At 42.4% G+C, this 20,712-nt stretch overlaps 1 protein-coding gene across 1 annotated transcript; it reads right to left on the reverse strand.

Moving 5' to 3' along the window:
- Window positions 1–424: 424 nt before the first annotated feature.
- LOC140374072 (B-cell receptor CD22-like) lies at window positions 425–20,401 on the reverse strand. Its single transcript, XM_072460849.1, has 12 exons — window positions 20,351–20,401; window positions 20,206–20,274; window positions 18,920–19,276; window positions 15,440–15,742; window positions 14,243–14,500; window positions 13,342–13,605; window positions 6,500–6,766; window positions 5,499–5,798; window positions 4,569–4,659; window positions 4,404–4,473; window positions 2,409–2,573; window positions 425–442 (listed from the first exon to the last, which is right to left on the reverse strand). The coding sequence occupies exons 2-12, from the start codon at window positions 20,249–20,251 to the stop codon at window positions 425–427; spliced, it is 2,139 nt and encodes a 712-aa protein (XP_072316950.1). The 5' UTR covers window positions 20,252–20,274; window positions 20,351–20,401.
- Between the last annotated feature and the right edge of the window lie 311 nt (window positions 20,402–20,712).

Consider the following 20,712-nt stretch of genomic DNA (forward strand, 5'->3'; position numbering starts at 1 on the left):
TAAAAAGTAGCTGAAAAACTGTTGAAAAATGATTATAATACTTAATACTGCTAGATATAAGAGTGCTTTTTTATAAGTAGTGTGACAGGGGAATGCCAGCTATGCTTAGTCTAAGAGAGGAGAGGATGTGGTAAGGTATGAGAGGCTGAAGATGAAGAGAGGCTGCACCTGAGAAGAAGCAGAAGGATCTGAGACCTGAGCTCACTCCAAGAGGATGAAACAGGGTGTGGTGAAAGAACGTCATGGATAAAGGAGGGGGAGCAGTCTTTTTGTGTATAAATATGTGCTTGTAATGCCAATGTGTGGGTTTGATCTGGCTGTAGTCAGTAAACTATTGCCTTTGATTTTACACTGGACTCTGTCTCTACTGAGCACTCAGGGTCAAACTCATTGAGGTTGGTACCAGGGAAGAGAAGAGGTTTCTCTAGCCCAACGGCAGAAGCTGAGGACCAGCCACAAGAGAAGGCTCTTATTTTGTCAAATTATTATTCACGCCCTACGAAGCGATTGAATAATTACACAAACCGTACTCACCAGTGTTTGATACTCGGCCCTACAAAGCTGATGAATCTTTTAATGATACGACTCAACTCCAACACCAAGTCACTCGGGCAAAACCTCCACGGTCACTCGGATAGAGGTACATTCACCTGAAACACATCGATTCCCTCTAGAACTCAGGACGAGGTGTAAAGTAACTCTTAAAAGTCAACCCAACCTCTTGAAGCTGTGAAATAAATAAATAAATACAAAGTGAAACTCATATGTCCATCTATATGCACACATTCATTTTAGGTCAACATCAGGAAAGTACCTAGGTTGGTAGGGGTTAATGAGGTCACATAGCCTAAAACTGCTAAATGAATTAACTCTCTGATTTAATCCCAAAAATTATGGTCCCCCCTGTCCAGACGGAGGGGGACTTACAGTGGGTGAATGAGCGAAACTCTCACTACCTGAGATTTGATCAATCGCCCACCCCTCCCCCTGCACAGCTGCATGCTCTCCCTTCCACAGCTGGACAATGGCCCACACCCGTCCCTCTTCACACCTCTGCTTCGGCCCATCACCTCACCACTCCATCTGGACTCACCCATCCCCCCAGCACACAGTCCCCCTGCCAACCACTGACTCTCACAGCAGCACAGGTGAGGAGAGAGCTGAAGAGGATTAAAGTGAGGAAGGCAGCAGGACCTGATGGCATCAGCCCCAGGCTCCTTAAGTCCTGCGCAGATGAACTGTCTGGAGTTATGGAGCATGTCTTGAACATGAGCCTGAAGCTGAGGGTGGTACCACAGGTCTGGAAGACCTCCTGTCTGGTACCTGTGCCCAAGACACCACGCGCCAAAGACCTCAACAGCTTCAGGCCAGTGGCTCTCACGTCCCACCTGATGAAGACACTGGAGCGGCTGGTCCTGGACCACCTCCGCTCCACCATGAGCTCAGTCATGGACCCTCTGCAGTTTGAATACCAGCCTGGCATTGGAGTGGAGGACGCCGTCATCTCCCTGCTGCACCGCTCTCTCTCTCACCTGGAGACTCAGGTCTTTTGGAGTGACAGGGCCTCTCCTGAAGACCTTCTACGACTCTGTGGTGGCATCAGCTCCTCTACGGTGTGGCCTGCTGGAGCAGCAGCATCACAGAGAGGGAGAGGAAGAAGCTGGACAAAGTCATCAAGAAGTCCAGCTCCGTCCTGGGCTGTGCTCTGGACTCGGTGCAGGAGGTGGGGGACAGAAGGGTCCTGGCTGAATTCACATCTATGCTGGACCATGAGTCTCACCCCCTGCAGGACACTCTCTCCACTCTGGACAGAGTGAGAGACTGATCCACCCTCGCTGTGTGAAGGAGAGGTTTTGCAAGTCTTTACTTCTGCTGCTGTCAGACTTTATAACAAACACTGTTAGCCCTGAGCATGTGTCATTCATCTATCTATCTATCTATATATACACACACACACACATACCAAAAAAACACGAAATAATATGGCAACAATCCAGAAGTCTATGATTGTATCAAGAATTGAAATAACATTTTGTACAAGAAAACATCCCACACACCATCAATGTGGTACATATATTTTATCAGAACAATCACATTCTTTACTTTTACAAACCCAAATGATTGCAGGTTTTTTTCTCTAAAGGGGACATCGGTACAATGTTTTACTTAAATGACCTTTAATAAAAAAAAACACACAGGGCTACTCTTTTAGGGATTGAAACATCTACTATTGAGAATAAACCACAATGAAGAACAAAAATATCACAATTCAAGCAGCTGGGAAACAGATCAATGCTGTTTAATAGAAAACTTTTCGGGTGCAGAAATGCTGTTGTTTTTTTTTTTGTTTTTTTTGAGAATTCTTGTTATGTTACTCACACATTATTTTCCAAAATCTTGTCACTGACCTGCCCATTAACACCATTGACCTCCTTAATCTCAATAGAACCCCTGGCGCCTGCTCTTCCATGACTTGGAGGAACATCTTCTCTTGTTCTGTGGAGCTCTTCACCTTCTGCACTCCTGGGACAGCCTGGGTCCTTCTCTCCAGCCAGAACTTTGCAAGAGTCGATCTGGGAACACCACAATGATTTATGTTCAGGACATTCTGAAAGTATTTCAAACAATAGCAAAACTAAATAACATAAATAACTAACCTTTATTTTTCTATTATGTTTAGCATTTATACATTTTACAGTTTAGTTCTGTTTTAGTTTTAGTCCTTACATGAACCCCTATTAAACACACATTACTATTTAATGAGGGGTTACACAGACTTATTACTATTTCATTTTTTTTGGTGATGTAAATATTGATTCTAAGTCAAAGCAACATTGTGTACATTTAAAAAGTTAAAACCATATATTCTGAACGTTTAATGCTGTACTGTGGAATATTGTCCAAATATCCGTCCAAAGCAACATAATTTCCATGGAAACAAGCAGGAGGCTCCCCAAGGCCAAGTACGAGTCAGCTTTGTGGAGATGTATTTATTTAACCTTTATTTAACAGGGAAAGAAGAACCCATTGAGATTGAGACCTCTTTTTCAAGGGTGACCAAGGGCAAAGTAAAGACACAACAGCACACACTCTTTAAAACATGAAACATTTAGAAGACATTTAAGAAAAGAAAAACACATTCTACCTTTAAAAGCTCAGACAATTTTCTAAAAATTCACTTTCTTTGGCTTTTAAAATCAAACGAAAAACCCTAATTGAGACGATTTCATGCAATCTCAACTCCGTCTGAAAGGACTTCCAAGCTGCAGGAGCAGCATAGGAGAAGGCTCGCTTTCCCCAGTCAGTCCTCACACAAGGGACAGACAAACCAATCAGATCACATGAGCAGAGGGCATAATGAGCCTCCACTCTGCACCAGGGCACACAAGTAGGAAGCTGCACAGCCACATCTAAGTTTATACAATAAAACTATCTAATGTGTGAACCTCCTGGCACCCAAAGAAGGCCATCCAACCCTGGCATAGAGGCATAGAGTGGTGTGTGTGAATCTCAAAGCACAGTCATACACAGTATCCAACGATTTCAGACATTTGGCAGATGCATTTATGTATAGGGCATTGCCATAATCCAACAGGGGGATAAACGTGATGTGTGATAAAATGTGAATATATGATTATATTTCTGTGATGTATTTTATCTGCATAATAGTGATATTTTATCTGCATCATTAGTCTAAGAGAAGAACGGGTGTGTGACAAACTGCATTTGTGAAGGGGTCGTAAAGGGCCAAAGGATGTTTACCCTAGGGGGGGTGACAGCCCAGAGGAGTTTGGGTAATGTTTACCCAAGGCTTGATATCTAGGAAAAATACCAGCTGTAAAACAAGTGCCTTGATGTGAGGCTGACCAATGAGAAATGTGACCCGCCTATTCCAGAATATCTAATAAAACCAACCAGCATGGGAAAAAACGGGGTGAGACGCAGGAGGGTCACGCAGGCTGCGTACCACAGCCTGCGTGATCAGTCCCGCGTTTTCTCCCAAGCTTGCCATACAAATGTCTGATATTTCTGTGTCGTTTCATATTCTAAGTTGAATTGTGTTCTCAATGTGTTACGGAATAGCATCGGTGTTTGTCTAATTCCATGACATGATGACATCTGGCTCACAGTTAGGTTGAGCAGGCTTTCATTTCCACAAAAGCACATGTTTATTATAATAATAATAATAATAATAATAATAATAATAATAATAAATAAATAACTATAACATTTTGTTTTTCAATTTTTTTTTTGTCTTCGCAAAAACAGTTATACAGTGGCTTTTTAAAGCAATATATGGCTTATAAATATCCTGTCATGATGTTTGAGGCCCCTCTGCAGTACCTCCAAGGCCCACCAGGAGACTCTGGACCCCAGTATATTATTCTGTTGCTGAAACTCACCTCATTTCCAATAACTGTGTCTGAAAGTTCTTGTACGTTCTTGTATTGTACATGGCCATTTTTACTTTTCCTAAACAAAAAGCAAAGGTTACTCAAATATTGTTGGCCCTTCTAATATCACTTTTGATAAATGATAGAATTATATACTGTACTACAGCTCTTAACCTGCTAAAGAAGAGCAGAAGTGGAAGGCAGAGCACAGACATTCCCAGAGCTCCAGCTGCAGAACCAACAAGAAGAGACAACGTATGGAGCCCTGGAGAGACCAAAAAGCACAACACAAACTGTAAAGTCAATCAAATACAGAATCAAAACTCTAATGGTTTTGGCTTAAACAGGGCGACATCTTACATACTATAATGACTGCATCTAAAACTTGTGATGTGATGACTAATGACACGTGACCTAAACATGATTTACTTTTACAAACCACCAACTTACATCATTTGAACAGATTTTAAGTTTCAAATGTTTTTCATAAGATGTGCCTTTAAACTCTTATTATTTACATGTTTCAAAAGTCTGTGGGGAAAACGAATGAGAGACTTAGTTCCATCCACTGCGAGCTACAGAATAGCTTGAGCTCTGTTGGGCTTTAAACTCTTCATGTTTTAGGCATTTCATGTTTTATATTAAAATAGTGCTTTAACACATCCACTCTGAAGACATGAATTTGATATCTGTCTGTCAGATAGGCGGATGAAACATTTTAGCTGTAACTATTAACAACATGAACAGATAGATCAAATAGAGCCCATTTCAAGCGCCAAAAGGATCGGTTTGGTGAAGGATGTGGATGTTTCTGGTTTCAAGTGAGTTCTCTTTACTGCCCCGAGGCTGTTGCCATGTCGTTCCTTATTCTCTTTTCCCCCCTACTTCTATTCGCTTTTCAAATTTAAACCGTAAGTGATAATGTGGCTCTAATGTGTTTTTATTGAGTGCTATTTACTGACCTCAAAGCTCCACTTGGTTCAGAATGTTTGTATGTTTTGTAGCACGTAGGGTCGATGTGCTTTTTTACTGCTCAAACTAATTTCCCCTGTTGGGATTAGTAAAGTTGACTGAATCTGAATCTAATAAAGTGTGTATTAATACCTAGTTGAGCATGACTTGAGGAGGACACATTGTAGACCAGACTGTACGACCCCAGCGCGTTCACACCGTGGCAGACCAGGGAAGGCATGTCCTGGTCCAGAGCATGCAGGGTGATGGTGCTCCTCATGCGGACACTGCTCAGGGGCTCCTCGGTGATGGGGGTCAGGGCCGAGTGGTTCACCCTCTCCCCAGACAACTCCCAGAGCAGCGCGGGCCCCGGGTTCCCCTGACTGTCACACGTACAGCGGATCTGGGAGAGGACCTTCAGGCAGCGCGAGGACGGCAGGATCTCTGGAGCAACTTGAGAAGAGGGACAGAGAATTAGCATTGCATTTTATTTGCCCTTATTCAGAACTATTGCTTGATTAGTTGTAGGATTTAGTCAAGACCTGGTTTAGTTCTATCGTAGATCTGGTATTTAGAAAGCAAAATATCCAAAAATATCCAAAATATGAACTGCTAAATTGATACAAGAATTCCATGCATCAAAATGTGTTTTTAGAGATCGAAACTATTTTTTGCAATACATAAACAAGATATTGTTATATCTTAAGGATTTAAATAATTGCAGTCTTTGCGATTTGCTAATTGTGACTATACAATTGTGATTTATCGTGCAGCCAAATGCAAATATGAATACAATTGCTGCTGAAATTATTATTAAACTATTCAGGCTGCAACTATGGGTGAGATGAGACACATTTCCCATGAGACGAGATAAGAAACACATGTCGAGTCCATGAGAACAAGAAAAGATGAGATTTTGATCAATTATCATTTTAAAAAACGGTGTGGTTCCATTCACACAATTTTGGCTGAACTGTTTTTTAGTTAATCTCAGTAATCTCTTTGTTGTGATTAATTGTTTAAAGACTATATGTTGCATTTTGCTCGTGCTTGTCCACAGCCTGCTTCCTCTTAACCCACTCACAGTTATAAATGCACTGCACCCAGAAGCATCAGCCACCTCAGCCTCTCCAAGGGAAAAGTCCTCTACTCACATGTGACGTTGGTGTGCACAGGCTGGGAGAAGTCCACCCCATGGACGTTGAGCGCTCCACAGTAGTACTGGTCCTGGGACAGCTTGGTCACATTGAGGCTGTGCTCTGCTCCATGTCCCACTAAGACCCTGAGGCGCCCAGACTCTCTGTACCAGCTCCACTTCACAGAGGAGGGGTTAGCGTCCGTGGAACAGGACAGCGTCACCAGGCTGCCATCCTCCACTGGACCAGAGGGGGAGCTAGACACCATAGTCTTCCTGGGAGGGTCTGGATTACAGCACAAAATCATTATTTTCTATATTGTATTAGACCAGTGTTGTGGCAGTTAGGTTAGTCAAGACTTTTTGCTTAATCGTGAAAAATGAAAAAGATTTTGTTGACAGTTTTAGAAGCAAAATCAGTGCTTTCAAGGACAAATATTATGCATCATTTGTATTGCTATTTGCCTTTAAACATGCTGTTGAGTACTTTTAATTTGGCATCTCATGTTTTAGAACCAAACAAATAAAAAGTTTACCAAAAAACCCCAAAATGACTTAATGTTTCACACTCCAGGAATTGACTTCATCCATCTGGCAGCAGATGGGATTACAAAGGGGAGATAAACAAACCTAGGTTTCCTTTGACGTGCTAATGCAGCCACGCCGTTGTAATGATTGTGATTTGACGGCAGAAATGCTCAGAACAAGTCTATTGATGATTCATGGACTTAAAATCAGCGCAGAAGATCTCAGAACTCGACCTATGACATCACAGATCTGGAAGGGAGTGATTTTGATGTTCGGAGGGGAGAACATTTTCTAACCTGGATTAATTAAAATAGTGTGAATGAAGCTAAATACAACTCCAGTTATGGTTTTGATAATGGAAGAAAGTTATAACATGTTGAAAAGCTAAAAAAAAGTCAAGTGTGCATGCGCACTCCCCCGTGCGGACTGATAGAACACACACGTGCGTTTGTTTATTAGCGCAACGGATCGCATCGCATCTCTCGTCTCCCGTAGATTTCCGTCTCTTCTGAGTCAGCTCGAACCGTCTTTCTCCGTCTTCATTTTGTCCCGTACACTGAGGGAACTATATTATGATAGATCCATGCGCTTAGACACGCAGAAACGTGCTGCTCTCGGGGGACGAGCCGCTCGCGGCTGCAGGTGAGCGGTAGGTGCGTTTTATGATGATACGTGGCAGTCCACACCACGAGGAAATCAGACTCAGATTTGGGCCAAAAAAATCGTCCATTCAACCTTTAAGTCAAGTTTAAATCAGTTATTTCATTTCAATCTATACTCTTAAAAAGTAAAGACAAATGTATCCTTTATCATTCAGAAAGTCTGATTAGCCATTGTGAATGAAAGAAAATGTATGATTCAGTGTCGCTTGGTCATGGTGAATAATTGTAAAATAGTTTCTATTGTATATAATCTACTTAATCTACTTACTACCTTATTTTTAGTAATTCCAGTAGTATAACTTTAAAAAAAATATATATATATATATATTGTATGTGTACCTTCTTATACAATAAGAATTAAATAATATTTATATTATTTCATTATTTAAATTTTGGCATTTAGTTTTGTGTATAAGAGAATATTTCAGTTATAAAATAGTTATATTTTATACTTTGCCAGCTTCATTATGGGCAGTGATGTCAAACTTCTTTAAATAAAATAGACAAAACATGCTCTTCTGTGGCATTTATTGGGCGACAACTGAAGTGAATGGATGGAAAGAGCAAGATGAAGATGACTTTCTCTTGGTCCAAGTGGCGTCCTAATGTTTACTCTTACACAGAGACAAACATGTGCATTACCCAGAACAGAGGTCCACACACATCCCACAATGCACCACTGTCCATGTGCAGACAGTCCACATCACGTCTGCGAGCCGGCCGGGCTTACAGTACAGGGACTTTGTTTTGTGTTTGTACAGAAAACTACAAGTACTTTGATTCTGTGGAAGCAAACAAGGCCAAACGAACCAACAAAACCCATGGCACAAAACTGCTGGAATAAGCTCCAAACATTTACTACGACTAGGATGAAAGTAAATATGTCCGAGCCTCCTACTGGATAACTAAGGTGATGATCTTTCAGCTGCAACACAGTATTTAAACCCGACTGATGCTGTGAGCAGCTTCTCATTTCTGAAACGACCATGTGGAAAGACAAATCCCGTGGTCATGGAGAAGATGTCAGTGTGTTTGAGAAGGGTCAAAGCATTGGCATCGAGCAGAGAAAACATGTAAAGAGAAGCAGAATCTAATGTACTCCAGATCTGAACCCCAGTGAGAGTGTTTGGAGCTGCAGAAGGCTTTGTGCAGTGGTCACTCTCCATCATCAACACAAGAGCCGTGTGAGAAATAATGACACACTGGATGGAAATCAATCTTTTAATATTGCAGAAGTTTATTGAAACTCTGCTACAGCGAATGTGTGCTGTAATCAAAGCTAAAGGCGGACCAAACAAATAATTAGGGTGTGCAACTTTGTTTTTCTGTGCTGAGTTTTTTTGGGGACAAGCAGTGTATATTGAAAAATGGATTGCAAACGAGTACATTGCCTATAATTAAAACTAGTCTGTGTAATCCCTCATTTGTCCTGGAGTGTTTCATTGTAGAAAAAAGTTCAGTTGTAATAATCTGGACACGGATTTTTGACTTTCATGCAAAAGTAGAATTAAAACTATTAAAAAGGATGGCCAAAGAAGCTGATTAAAAATGTATAGAACAGAAACATTCCGTCTAATCTTCCAAAGAACGGTATGAAGTGATATATCTGCCCTTTTCTGGTTCATTTTTGGTCCATTCACGTTTTTGTGCAATACTTAAACCTAAAGACATTTACGGGCACGTTTTAGCACATTTCCGATGCATTGTGAAAATATTTTCTAAATATCGTAATCAAGATAATGCAAAAAATATATCTAGCTATAGATTGTGATCCATCGTAGAAACAGCTTCAAAGCTACTCATCTATACAATGTTTTTACAATATAGTTCAGATGACACCTTTAAAGCTTATTCTACGAAATTGTTTCATATTTGTATTGCTCACCCCTACCTACAACCATCATTAATTTTCAATTCAATTTATTTTTGTAAGGCCCAAAATCACAACAACAGTTGCCTCTGAGGGCCGCAGTGAGAAATTAATCAACAATGTCTGTGGAGTAGATAATAAATAAATATATATCTCTAACTGAAAGATACATCCAGAACCTAGTTTGAAATTTGCAATCCATTACGCAAACTAGGTAAACCTTTTTCAACTTAATTTAAAGTTGCATGTTATTTGCAGCCTAATTAGCATGCATGTGTAGCAGTATAGCCTGCAGGCGGGCTCTACTACTGATCAGACTTTCTTTTGGCTGACGGTGATGTCAACCACTCTTAAAAGCTCTTCCCTAACCTCAACCTCAACCCCAACCCTTAACCTTAACCTTAACCTTAACCTTAACCTTAACCTTAACCTTAACCTTAACCTTAACCTTAACCTTAACCTCAACCTCAACCCTAACCCTAACCTTAACCCGGCGCGGTCTAAAACAGCGCTAAAACGTGGTCAAATAGCGGCGCAGCTTCAGGAGCCGCGGCGCGCAGCCGGCACAAAATAACATGGCAGTTTCGGCCGCGTGTCGCGGCTCTTGTGATAAAATGTGAATATATGATTATATTTCTGTGATGTATTTTATCTGCATAATAGTGATATTTTATCTGCATCATTAGTCTAAGAGAAGAACGGGTGTGTGACAGCATTTGTTTGTGAAGGGGTCGTAAAGATGGGCCAAAGGATGTTTACCCTAGGGGGGGTGATAACCCAGAGGAGTCTGGGTAATGTTTACCCAAGGCTTGATCTCTACGGAAAAATACCAAGTGCCTTGATGTGAGGCTGACCAATGAGAAATGTGACCCTCCTTTTCCAGAATATCTAATAAAACCAACCAGCATGGGAAAAAACGAGGTGAGACGCGGGGGTGAGACGCAGGAGGGTCAGCCAGGCTCCTTACAACGGCCTGGCTGACACAGTCCCCGCGTTTTCTCCCATGCATGCCACACAAATGTCTGATCTTTCTGTGTCGTTTCATATTCTAAGTTGAATTGTGTTCTCAATGTGTTAAGGAATAGCATTGGTGTATGTCTAATTCCATGACAGCTCTGTAAACACTCCCTATAAATAAACATGTATTTTTTGCCAACCTCAAGTCTCTGCCTATCAGCGACGAACCTACGTGTCTTATATTTGGCTGGTCCTGGGCCAACTCCCAGGTGGCGTTGTTAGCTTTTATAAAACATGGGATGGTTTGGTCTGGTTTAGCCACTATGGACAGAAGGGCTAAGCTAACGACCCTCAGAACACCACACATGGCCTCTAGTCTCTACAATTTACTTACTGCCTTTTTAAATCACCTTTTATTTTATTTATGTTTGATTAATCTTACATATTTAGTTTATGCTCCCCACTGGTTTCCACTGATGAGGTGAACCACACACCTTCACCAGACCATTTCAGTGCTCCGTTTTCTTAGTTTTTAGCCTTATTTAAAATGCCTTGAGGTCTCTGAGTGCTGGACTGATAAGCCCCGCCTCTTTGTAGTGGCATTTCACCGTAACAAATAGCAGATTGTCATTTACATATTTTCATTTTTTGAAAGTGGCCAAGTGACATTTTTAAATCGTACATGTATCACTCGGCCTCTTTATTTTAAGGACAGGGATGTGGGTGGGGATAGGGGGTAGGTGAAAACAGGACTTTCCCCACCCCCGCACTGAACAGGACAATACAGTATTATTTAAACATGCAGGAATAGATTTAAATACAATTTTGAGGAAATTAATGATGTGGAAACACCGTTGTAACAAGGTTAAAAGCTCATTTTTGCAGAAGTTGATTTTGCAGAAAATGTACTAGAGATGCACCGATTCCAAAATTCTTGGCCGATACCGATTTCCGTTTTTTAAGGAGGTTGGACCTGCCAAAACCGATTTTTCCGATACCGATTTTCTATCTAGCCACTGATTTTCCCACAAACTCCCCAGTATTATGTATGTGAAAAAGGTGCATGTATACAGGACACACGTTTTATAATATAAAATGTAATTTATTTTGTGGAAAAATAGAAAAATAAATAACTATATATAAAAATAATATATATATACAGAACTATATACTAACTAATATATGGCCTGGAGAAGAGTGGAGGACACATAGGAAAAAGGAGTCCATTTCTCCTGCAGAAGATGCAGCTCCAATGGTTCCAAATTGAAATCAAATAAACTATTTTCATATAGTAATTTATACATTTGCAATTTTACACATTCTTTTGAATGAGCTGGAACCCTCTGCAGGAGAGGAAGCAGATGGAACATGAGGAGGGTCAGTCCCAGAGCGCTGCCAGCACCTCCCTCTCAAAGCTGGAGGACTCTGCCTCCAGGGACCTCTTCCTCGTGGGCCTACAAAAAAAAGCATATTGCAATTTAGATGGCACAGGTTAAAAAACAAATTGTAATCTAACCAAATGCTTTTACACACCTGTGGGTGCAGCAGAAGGGCCAGCATCCCCTGAAGCAGCAGGAGCAACAGGAGCAGGAGCAACAGGAGCAGCAGGAGCAGGAACAACAGGGAGGGCTGAAGGCAAATCCAGATCTTCAAAAAGAACATTGTACAGCAGTTATATTTTAACCCAGTACATTTACTGCAATATTATTCAAACTTTTACTGTTATAATACAGTATATTAAATGAGGCACATATATGTTGCCAATATCATTTTCCAGTTTCATCAGCTCTTTGACTAACTTCACATTCTCACTAGCACAATCAGCTGAGCACTATAGCTTCTAGAGCACAGCTGATTGTGTAAACATTTCTTTGAGGCTGTGGGACAATTAAATAGGCCTGACATTAGATTGTAGTCACTAATTTCGCTGTTGGAGTCAGTAATTTAAGTTTTGTATCTACGTAATGTGATCTCAAATGCATCAAAGTATTTTTAAAGTCTCATTTCAAAGTGGATGAGATCTCTTGTTAGCATTAGCTCGTAGCCTAGCTCTCTGCTAGTTGAGCAGAACAACAACAACAACAACAACTAACTCTTCTGACAGCCCTGCTGCTGCTTCTTCTGGCCCCTTCATGTGTCCCTACTCTTCTGCAGATAACTCTGAATAAACACATGAACTCGTCAAACACAAACCAGCGCAAATTATTTTGACCGCATCAACTTTCAACACGTAGGTTTTAATCGTCTCAAAGTTGTAATAACTTACCCCACAGTCCAGTCTCCTCTGATCCTCCTCCAGGCTCGCTCCTTCTTGTGTTCCACCAAAGTTGAACAAATCTGAACTTTTCTGCCACGAACAATTTTAACGCCTTGAAGCTTATGCCTGTCAAAGCGTCTAGAGCGGAAAACGGCAAAACGCCCCCTCTGCACCGCGCTCCACGGCGAAAAAGCAGGAATCGCGCCGCGGGAAACGCAGGAGGTGTTCGACGCGCGTTTACATAGACTTTAATATAAACTGGACGCTTTGGCCGCCGCGCTCTGAAAGAGTCTTGTAGTTTTTAGCTGTTTTGCTCTGGGCGCGTTGAGCTGCTACGCACCGCGCATGCGGGTCAGTTTGGATCGGCTGAAAACCGGCAATTACGACATGGACCGGCCGGTCACCGGTTCTGGCCGATTCGACCTAAAACCGGCTTTTTTAATCGGCGGCCGATTGATCGGTGCATCTCTAATATGTACCCTTTAATGTGCTCTACTATGATTGAATAATGTGGCTGAATTAGACAATCTGGTTATTCACTTCACCCATTAGTAATCATAATGTAATTGGTCGGTTGTTGTTCTTACACTGAATGTCCAGCTGAAGTGCATCAGACTGGTCCTGTCCCAGCTGGTTTCTGGCCTCGCAGTGGTAGTTGCCGCTGTGGCTGTGGTCAGCAGTCTCCCAGACCAGGACGGCCCCCCTCACCTCAGCCTGCTCCTGACCGTCTCTGAACCAGGAGTAATCGGACACGATGGGGTTGGAGCGGGTCACACAGAGCAGCGAGACAGAGCTGCCCTCCACCACTGCTCCTGGAGGGTCCACCAGTACGGCGGTGTCCTTAGGAGGAACTGGGAATGAGGACGAGGAATAAGGACTGAGTCAAGATGACGGTCTGGGAGAGGCTGTTTTAACGCTTATTTTTATTATTACGTTTATGCCCAACTGTACAGAATCCGGAGACAAGAACCCCAAGACATTGCGATTGTATGTGCATTCTAGTCTAGTCCAGTCTGCCAATGCCTCCGCTGTGGAGAGTAGTGTACCTCTGGTGATGGGAAGAACAAGTGCCATGCTTACCTGTGTGTTCAGTCAGTCAATGACCGTTTTGTTTGATCATTTTTGTCAACAGAAGATTTTTTACAAATGAAAACTAACTTTCTAAATCATTAAAAGCAAAACATGGACTTGAATACTTAAATACAATCACAATGTCTTAGGGTTCACGTCTCTAAGTACTGAGGGTAAATAAACTTCCTCTGCATTAGAACTCTTCATTGGGCTACTTCAATATATTCTACAATAAAAAACAAAACACTAACTCAAATGAGCACATATTGCATTTTTGTATCGATGATAATAGATGCACATCCATATACAAATGAACTAACAAATGCAAAAGAAATATTTCATTGATATGTTTGGCAGTTATGTGTATAAAACATTTAGGATCATGTTGAAGACCATTATGTACTGCCTGGTACTTACACTGTACATCCAGGTGAGTGATGGAGGAGTTCTGGCGTCCGTATGTGTTGCTGACTTGGCAAAAGAACCGTCTTTGAGCTTCTGAGGCCGTGGTGGAGTAGTTCTGTGTAGATCCCACCACAGTGACCTGATCTCCATCCATTGCGTACCAGGTGAACCAGTCCACGGCCGGGTTAGCATCAGTCAGACAGCTCAGAGTGACAGGGCTGCCCTCCCTCACGGGACCAGGACTGAGCACCCTCGAGTTCTTTGGACGGTCTAAAATCACAAGAAACAGTATTTATTATGTGAACATGTTTGTTGTTTAAAAAATGTTTGCATAATGCCCCAGAAGAAAAACAATATATATATAAATGTCAAAACACTCAATCATCATGTCATCCCCATTTAGGACTTGACCTGCTATTTGGACATCACCACTAGAAAGAAGGATATTACTAGAAAAAAGCAGAGATTTAACATTTGCCTTAATAGTAGGTATTTTAAAGTGCAGATGATAGGTTCTCCTGCTCTTGGGTGCGTATCCATGTTCTCGACCAACAGGCAGCACAAGAATGTTTTTCAAGGTATTTTATAGGTATTCAAGATAGTTAAAGACAGGTGACATATTATATATATACTTTTCTAGGTACCTCAATATTGATCTAAACGGGCATAATCATAGAAAGTGGTCCATTGTCTTCCATTAAACACTGCAGAACTGATAATAACATTTCATTGTAAAAAGCTGTTTTTGGTTTTTGTTTTTATTTTCAAAGAATCACAGCTAATGTACAGGGGATAGCAGTCGAGCCTCAAATGCAGAACAACACTGGATTATCAAAACATCCATTAATTAATTAATCAAAAACACAACTTTGAGGAAGATGACGATGAGGAAACACTGCTGTAACAAGATTGAAAGCTTATACTGTTATAGCATAATATTTCTTTAAATTAAGTGTTTTGAATTATACAGAAAAACATTTTAAGGTCAAGCTACATTTGATCCATGCTTCAATGACCCAGCGCTTGAGATGTACGACAGGTCCATGTTTAGGATCACTTTGCTGGACATTTTGCAAGTTGTTGAACAGAACTCCAGAAAACACAGAGGAAAAAAGCACATCTATTTCTCTTTGTAGGTCCAATAAGAACTACATTACAAATACTAAATTAGTTTTGGTCAAAATAAATGGTAATAATATCCATTCTTACAGAGGACATGCAAAGTGAGACTGTTCTCATACAGCAGCTCAGCGTTGACAGCAGGTCGACTGTAGAGGGCGCTGCAGGAGACAGTCACGCCGTCGTGGAGGTGAGAGGCTGAGAAGTTCAACACGGACGACACGGATCCGCCCTCCATGTTCATGACCTCCACCGCCTCTCCTACGACTGGGCTCCATTCCACTACGGGAGCCTCAGAGGGACATGGGGCCAGAGCAGTGCAGTTCAGTGTCACCAGGGACCCCTCCTCCACCTCCAGCTGGGGCGGACTCATGGTAGGTTCTGGCAGGGCATCTGGAGTAATAAAAACAGACTCGGTTAAGGAATTATGTTATATCATTAATAGTTTAAATATGTAAAAGAATAAAAAAATATGGCACGAGTCAGGTTTGTGGAGATACAAGCACTTGCAGTAAGGACGATATATATTGTGTAAAGTTACGAACATGGGCTTTAAATGAAAGGTGTCTTGATTACAAAACCAGGTCAAAATGATGTCAAAATGATATTGATGTGACAGAGTTTTCTGTCTTATTCCAATGATTCAGATTAGCGTGGATCCGACAGGTGGGTGACCGTCACTCAGCCCGCCCTGGGAGGGTTGAGTTTACTTAAAACTATCCTCAAAGGGAGGAGCAACCTGCCGTCATCATGCTTTTTCCACATTTGATTGCCATTTTAGTGAAAGGGGCAGAATGGAGAGGGTCTGTCCACTTTATAAGTCAATGATACAGTCAATGATCAGACTTCACTCACAGATTGATTTAAAAATTAAAAGTCACAAATCCGACAAGTACATAATTGCAGCAGCTAAATTGAGCTTCTCCACTGCACCATCACTGTCTCTAAGAGTTATTTTAGTAGTTTATAAGGCAGGGATTTTTTTTTTAATTTCTTGATTGGTCAATTAATCAAATTATTATTTATATTGTACACTGCAACTTTTTTAATGCATTATTAACTGAGTAAAGGTTGAAATATGGTGACTTAAGACTATATCTACATCAACTTCTGTTTTGAGAACATTGTTCCCTCCCGGACGGTGCAGTGTTTTCCAAACAACAAGCCATGGATTAACCGTGAACTGAAGGCTCTGCTGAAGGAGAAGAAGAGAGCCTTCAGGTCAGGGAACAAGGAGGAGCTGAGGACTGTGCAGAAGGAGCTGAGGAGGAAGATCAGGCAGGCTGAGGCCGGCTACAAGAGGAGGATGGAGGAGCAGCTGCAGCAGAAGAACATTCAGGGAGTGTGGAGGAGCCTGAAAACCATCTCGGGCTTCAAAATCCCCCCTGCCCAGACAGAGGGGGATCTACAGTGGGTGAATGATTTAAATGCTCACTTCTTGAGGTTTGATCGGTCACCCGCCCCTCCCCCTGCACAGCTGCATGCTCCCTTTTCCACAGCTGGACAATGCCCTGCATCTGTTCCTCTTCGCTTATCTGCCCCGGACCATCAGCTCCCCACTTCGCCTGGACTCACCCATCCCCCCAGCACACGGTCCCCCTGCCAACCACTGACTGTCACAGCAGCACAGGTGAGGAGTGAGCTGAAGAGGATTAAAGTGAGGAAGGCAGCAGGACCTGATGTCATTAGCCCCAGGCTCCTTAAGTCCTGCCCAGATGAACTGTGTGGAGTTATGGAGCATGTCTTCAACATGAGCCTGAAGCTGAGGGTGGTACCACAGGTCTGGAAGACCTCCTGTCTGGTACCTGTGCCTAAGAAACCGCGCCCCAAAGACCTCAACAGCTTCAGGCCAGTGGCTCTCACGTCCCACCTGATGAAGACACTGGAGCGGCTAGTCCTGGACCACCTCCGCTCCACCGTGAGCTCAGCCATGGACCCGCTGCAGTTTGCATATCGGTCTGGCATCGGAGTGGAGGACGCCGTCATCTCCCTGCTGCACCGCTCTCTCTCTCACCTGGAAAAGCCTGGCAGCTCTGTGAGGATTCTGTTCTTCGATCTTTCCAGCGCCTTCAACACCATCCAGCCGCTGCTCCTGAGGGACAAGCTGGAGACGGCTGGTGTGGAGTATGACCTGGCAGAGTGGATCCTGGACTACCTCACAGACCGACCCCAGTTTGTGAGAGCCCGGGACTGTGTGTCTGACACTCGGACCTGCAGTGTGGGGGCGCCCCAGGGCACTGTCCTCGCGCCCTTTCTCAGCTGTGTCCTGCAGAAGTTCTCTGACGACTCTGCCATCATCGGACTCATCACGGACGACGATGACGCGGAGTACAGAGGACTGGCGCAGGACTTTGTGGACTGGTGTCAGCGGAACCATCTCCTCATCAACGCGGGGAAGACCAAGGAGATGAAGGGGATTTCCACAGACGCCACCCCACTGCCCCCTCACCAGTGAACATCCAGGGACGGGACATTGAGAGAGTGGACTCATACAAGTACCTGGGTGTTCATCTGAACCACAAACTGGACTGGACTCATAACACAGACGCACTGTACAGGAAGAGCCAGAGTCGGCTCTACCTCCTGAGGAGACTCAGGTCTTTTGGAGTGACAGGGCCACTCCTGAAGACCTTCTACGACTCTGTGGTGGCATCAGCCCTCCTGTAGGTGTGGCCTGCTGGAGCAGCAGCATCACAGAGAGGGAGAGGAAGAGGCTGGACAGTCATAAAGAAGTCCAGCTCCGTCCTGGGCTGTGCTCTGGACTCGGTGCAGGAGGTGGGGGACAGGAGGGTCCTGGCTAGATTCACATCTATGCTGGACCATGAGTGTCGCCCCCTGCAGGACACTCTGTCCGCTCTGGAGAGCAGCTTCAGTGAGAGACTGATCCACCCTCGCTGTGTGAAGGAAAGGTTCCGTAGGTCTTTCCTTCCTGCTGCTGTCAGACTTTATAACAAACACTGTTAGTCCTGAACACTCGCAATACTGACCTAACCTAATACTGATGTGCAATTCTGTCATATGTGCAATTGCTGTTGGAATTCATGTGCAATTCATGTGGAATTACTGTGAAATTCATGTGCAATCTATGTGCTGTCGTGACACATATTCACGTGCAATTACTGTCGGGATCACATGCAATGGTATTTATTTATTTATTTATTTGTCTATGGGAGTTTTTATTTATTTATAGGAGATCTTCTACTGAAAGTGTTTTTCAGACTTCCTATAAGTGATCTGTTCTTCTGTATCTACCTCTGTATCTACCTGCGTTGCACCAATGAAATTTCCCCATGTGGGACAATAAAGGAATATCTTATCTTATCTTATCTTATGGCTTCTAGATAAATACAAAATTTGTAAATATGCTCTATATATTGAAAACTAGATTTTTAAAATATTTTTTTTATGTTTTAATTTCAGCTGTCTCTGTTATAAAAATGTGAGTCTCACTGTAGCAATCATTTCAGCCCTTTTTATAACCAAAATTCAAGATCATTTTCCAGAATAGAGTTGAAATCGTACTCTCTTCCTCCTCTTCACTTTGAGTTAGTGAGCATAGTACAAAACTACCTTGAATCCTGATGAGCACACTTGCAGGGAAGTTGTACTTGAGCTGCTCACACTCCAGTCTGAAGTAGTAGTGGTCGTAGTGGTGCGAGGGCAGGCTGTAGAAGACGCTGGAGCAGTCTTTGCTCTGCAGGTTGCCCGTTAGATTCCCCTGGACCAGGTTGGCGTCGGCACTGGCCCCGGAGTCGTACACCACAGCGCGGCTCCAGCTCCCTCTCTTCCACACGGCCCGACAGGAGTGGTCCAAATGTGGCTCAGACTCCGGCGGCAGAGAGAAGGTGCAGGGCAGGAGCACACAGGAGCTGCTCAGGCCCAACACCTCAGCAGGCAAGTGCACGGCCCAATGCTGGCCTCTGCACACTGGGGGAGAACAAAAGTCAGAAGATGCAGCAGTTAAAAATGCTAATTATTTCCAAAAGAATGGTGGAAAAAGTTTCAAAATCAGTGCATTTTGACTTCCATCCTAAAGTAATTTGTTGGAAATGGTTTGAGCAGCCAGCATTTATACTCTCCTGAGCAGAAATTGGTCCGGAGAGTTTAAGTACTAGCTGTATTTAGAGTATAAATGCTGTTGATCAACCAAAGTGTCCAAATGACTACCGTTGAAACCTTTTCTACCATGGATAACTCGGACAAATAAGGACTTACATCAATTTGCCTCAAGTCAAGCATTCATTACCAGCAATATCATATTTCTGCTTTTCATTTCACATTATCACACATTAAAAAGCCCATCTTGGATGAGCAGGACCGGTCTAGTCACAGACCCATAAAGCTTCCTTTTCTGTCAAAAGATTTTGTCTTCATTCAACGGTGTCTTTTTTACATCACCACAATGTGATGCATATGTTATAAGTCGTTTCATAGCACAGAAACTGCACTTTTCAAGGTTTTTAAGGATTTGTTTTCAATGGTTGATTCTGGGAGTGCAGCTGTTCTTTTGCTTTGAGACCAAACAGCTTCTTTTGACAAACTGATCACACAATTCTCTAATCTCGCTTGGATCAATATTTGGTGAAAAATTCAAATACAGTTCTGTATATTTTAGCTATATATAGAAAGGTTTCTTGTAGTGATGTAATAGTAAAAACAAACAAAAACATGACTGAAAAATGGAAAATTACATAACTGTATCTTATATTCTATAATCTTTGACTGAAATAAATTAGACAGACGTAACAGCCACTACTACAACTACAACTACAACTACAACTACCCCGACATAAAATGAAGCCCTGAAACTCCTTTTATATTAATCTACTCTTGAGTAGTACAAATATACAAAATACCCAGTAGCAGACCGCACAGCAGGAGAACATGAGGAACCTTGGCCATCACAGTGTTCACACAGAGAGAAGCTAAAACAGACACAACTTCAGTCATAAATCATCCTATAAAAGCAAATCTACACACAAGATACACAATTAGCCTTACCTTGAAATGACGTGAAGAAATCCAAAAGTCTGCAACATGTGGTCACCTTCTTGTACTAAAAGTCTAAAATACGCAGAAGTGCTGGTGGGTCCCGTCAGTCTGAAAGAGGATGGCACTAAAACATTATTGTAAGAGGCAGAACAAGTGCTCCTCTCTCCAAACTGTACCACATTCACGCAGTAACAGTACTCTGAATATGGCGGATACAGTGCAGTATAAACAGGGGTAGTCTGTTTATCAAGTGAATTTATAAAGCATTAAACAAAGTGTATGGATGAGCGTATAATTCAAAGGGTAATTTGTGTAGAAAGAATTTCTAACTTTAAAGAGTCTTATTTTTTAGCTGTGTTTGAAGAAAAATA

The sequence above is a fragment of the Eucyclogobius newberryi genome, unplaced genomic scaffold (genome assembly GCF_026437365.1).
Source record: "Eucyclogobius newberryi isolate DKJ021-1_F unplaced genomic scaffold, fEucNew1.0.hap1 SCAF_3, whole genome shotgun sequence".
Lineage (NCBI taxonomy): Eukaryota > Metazoa > Chordata > Actinopteri > Gobiiformes > Gobiidae > Eucyclogobius > Eucyclogobius newberryi.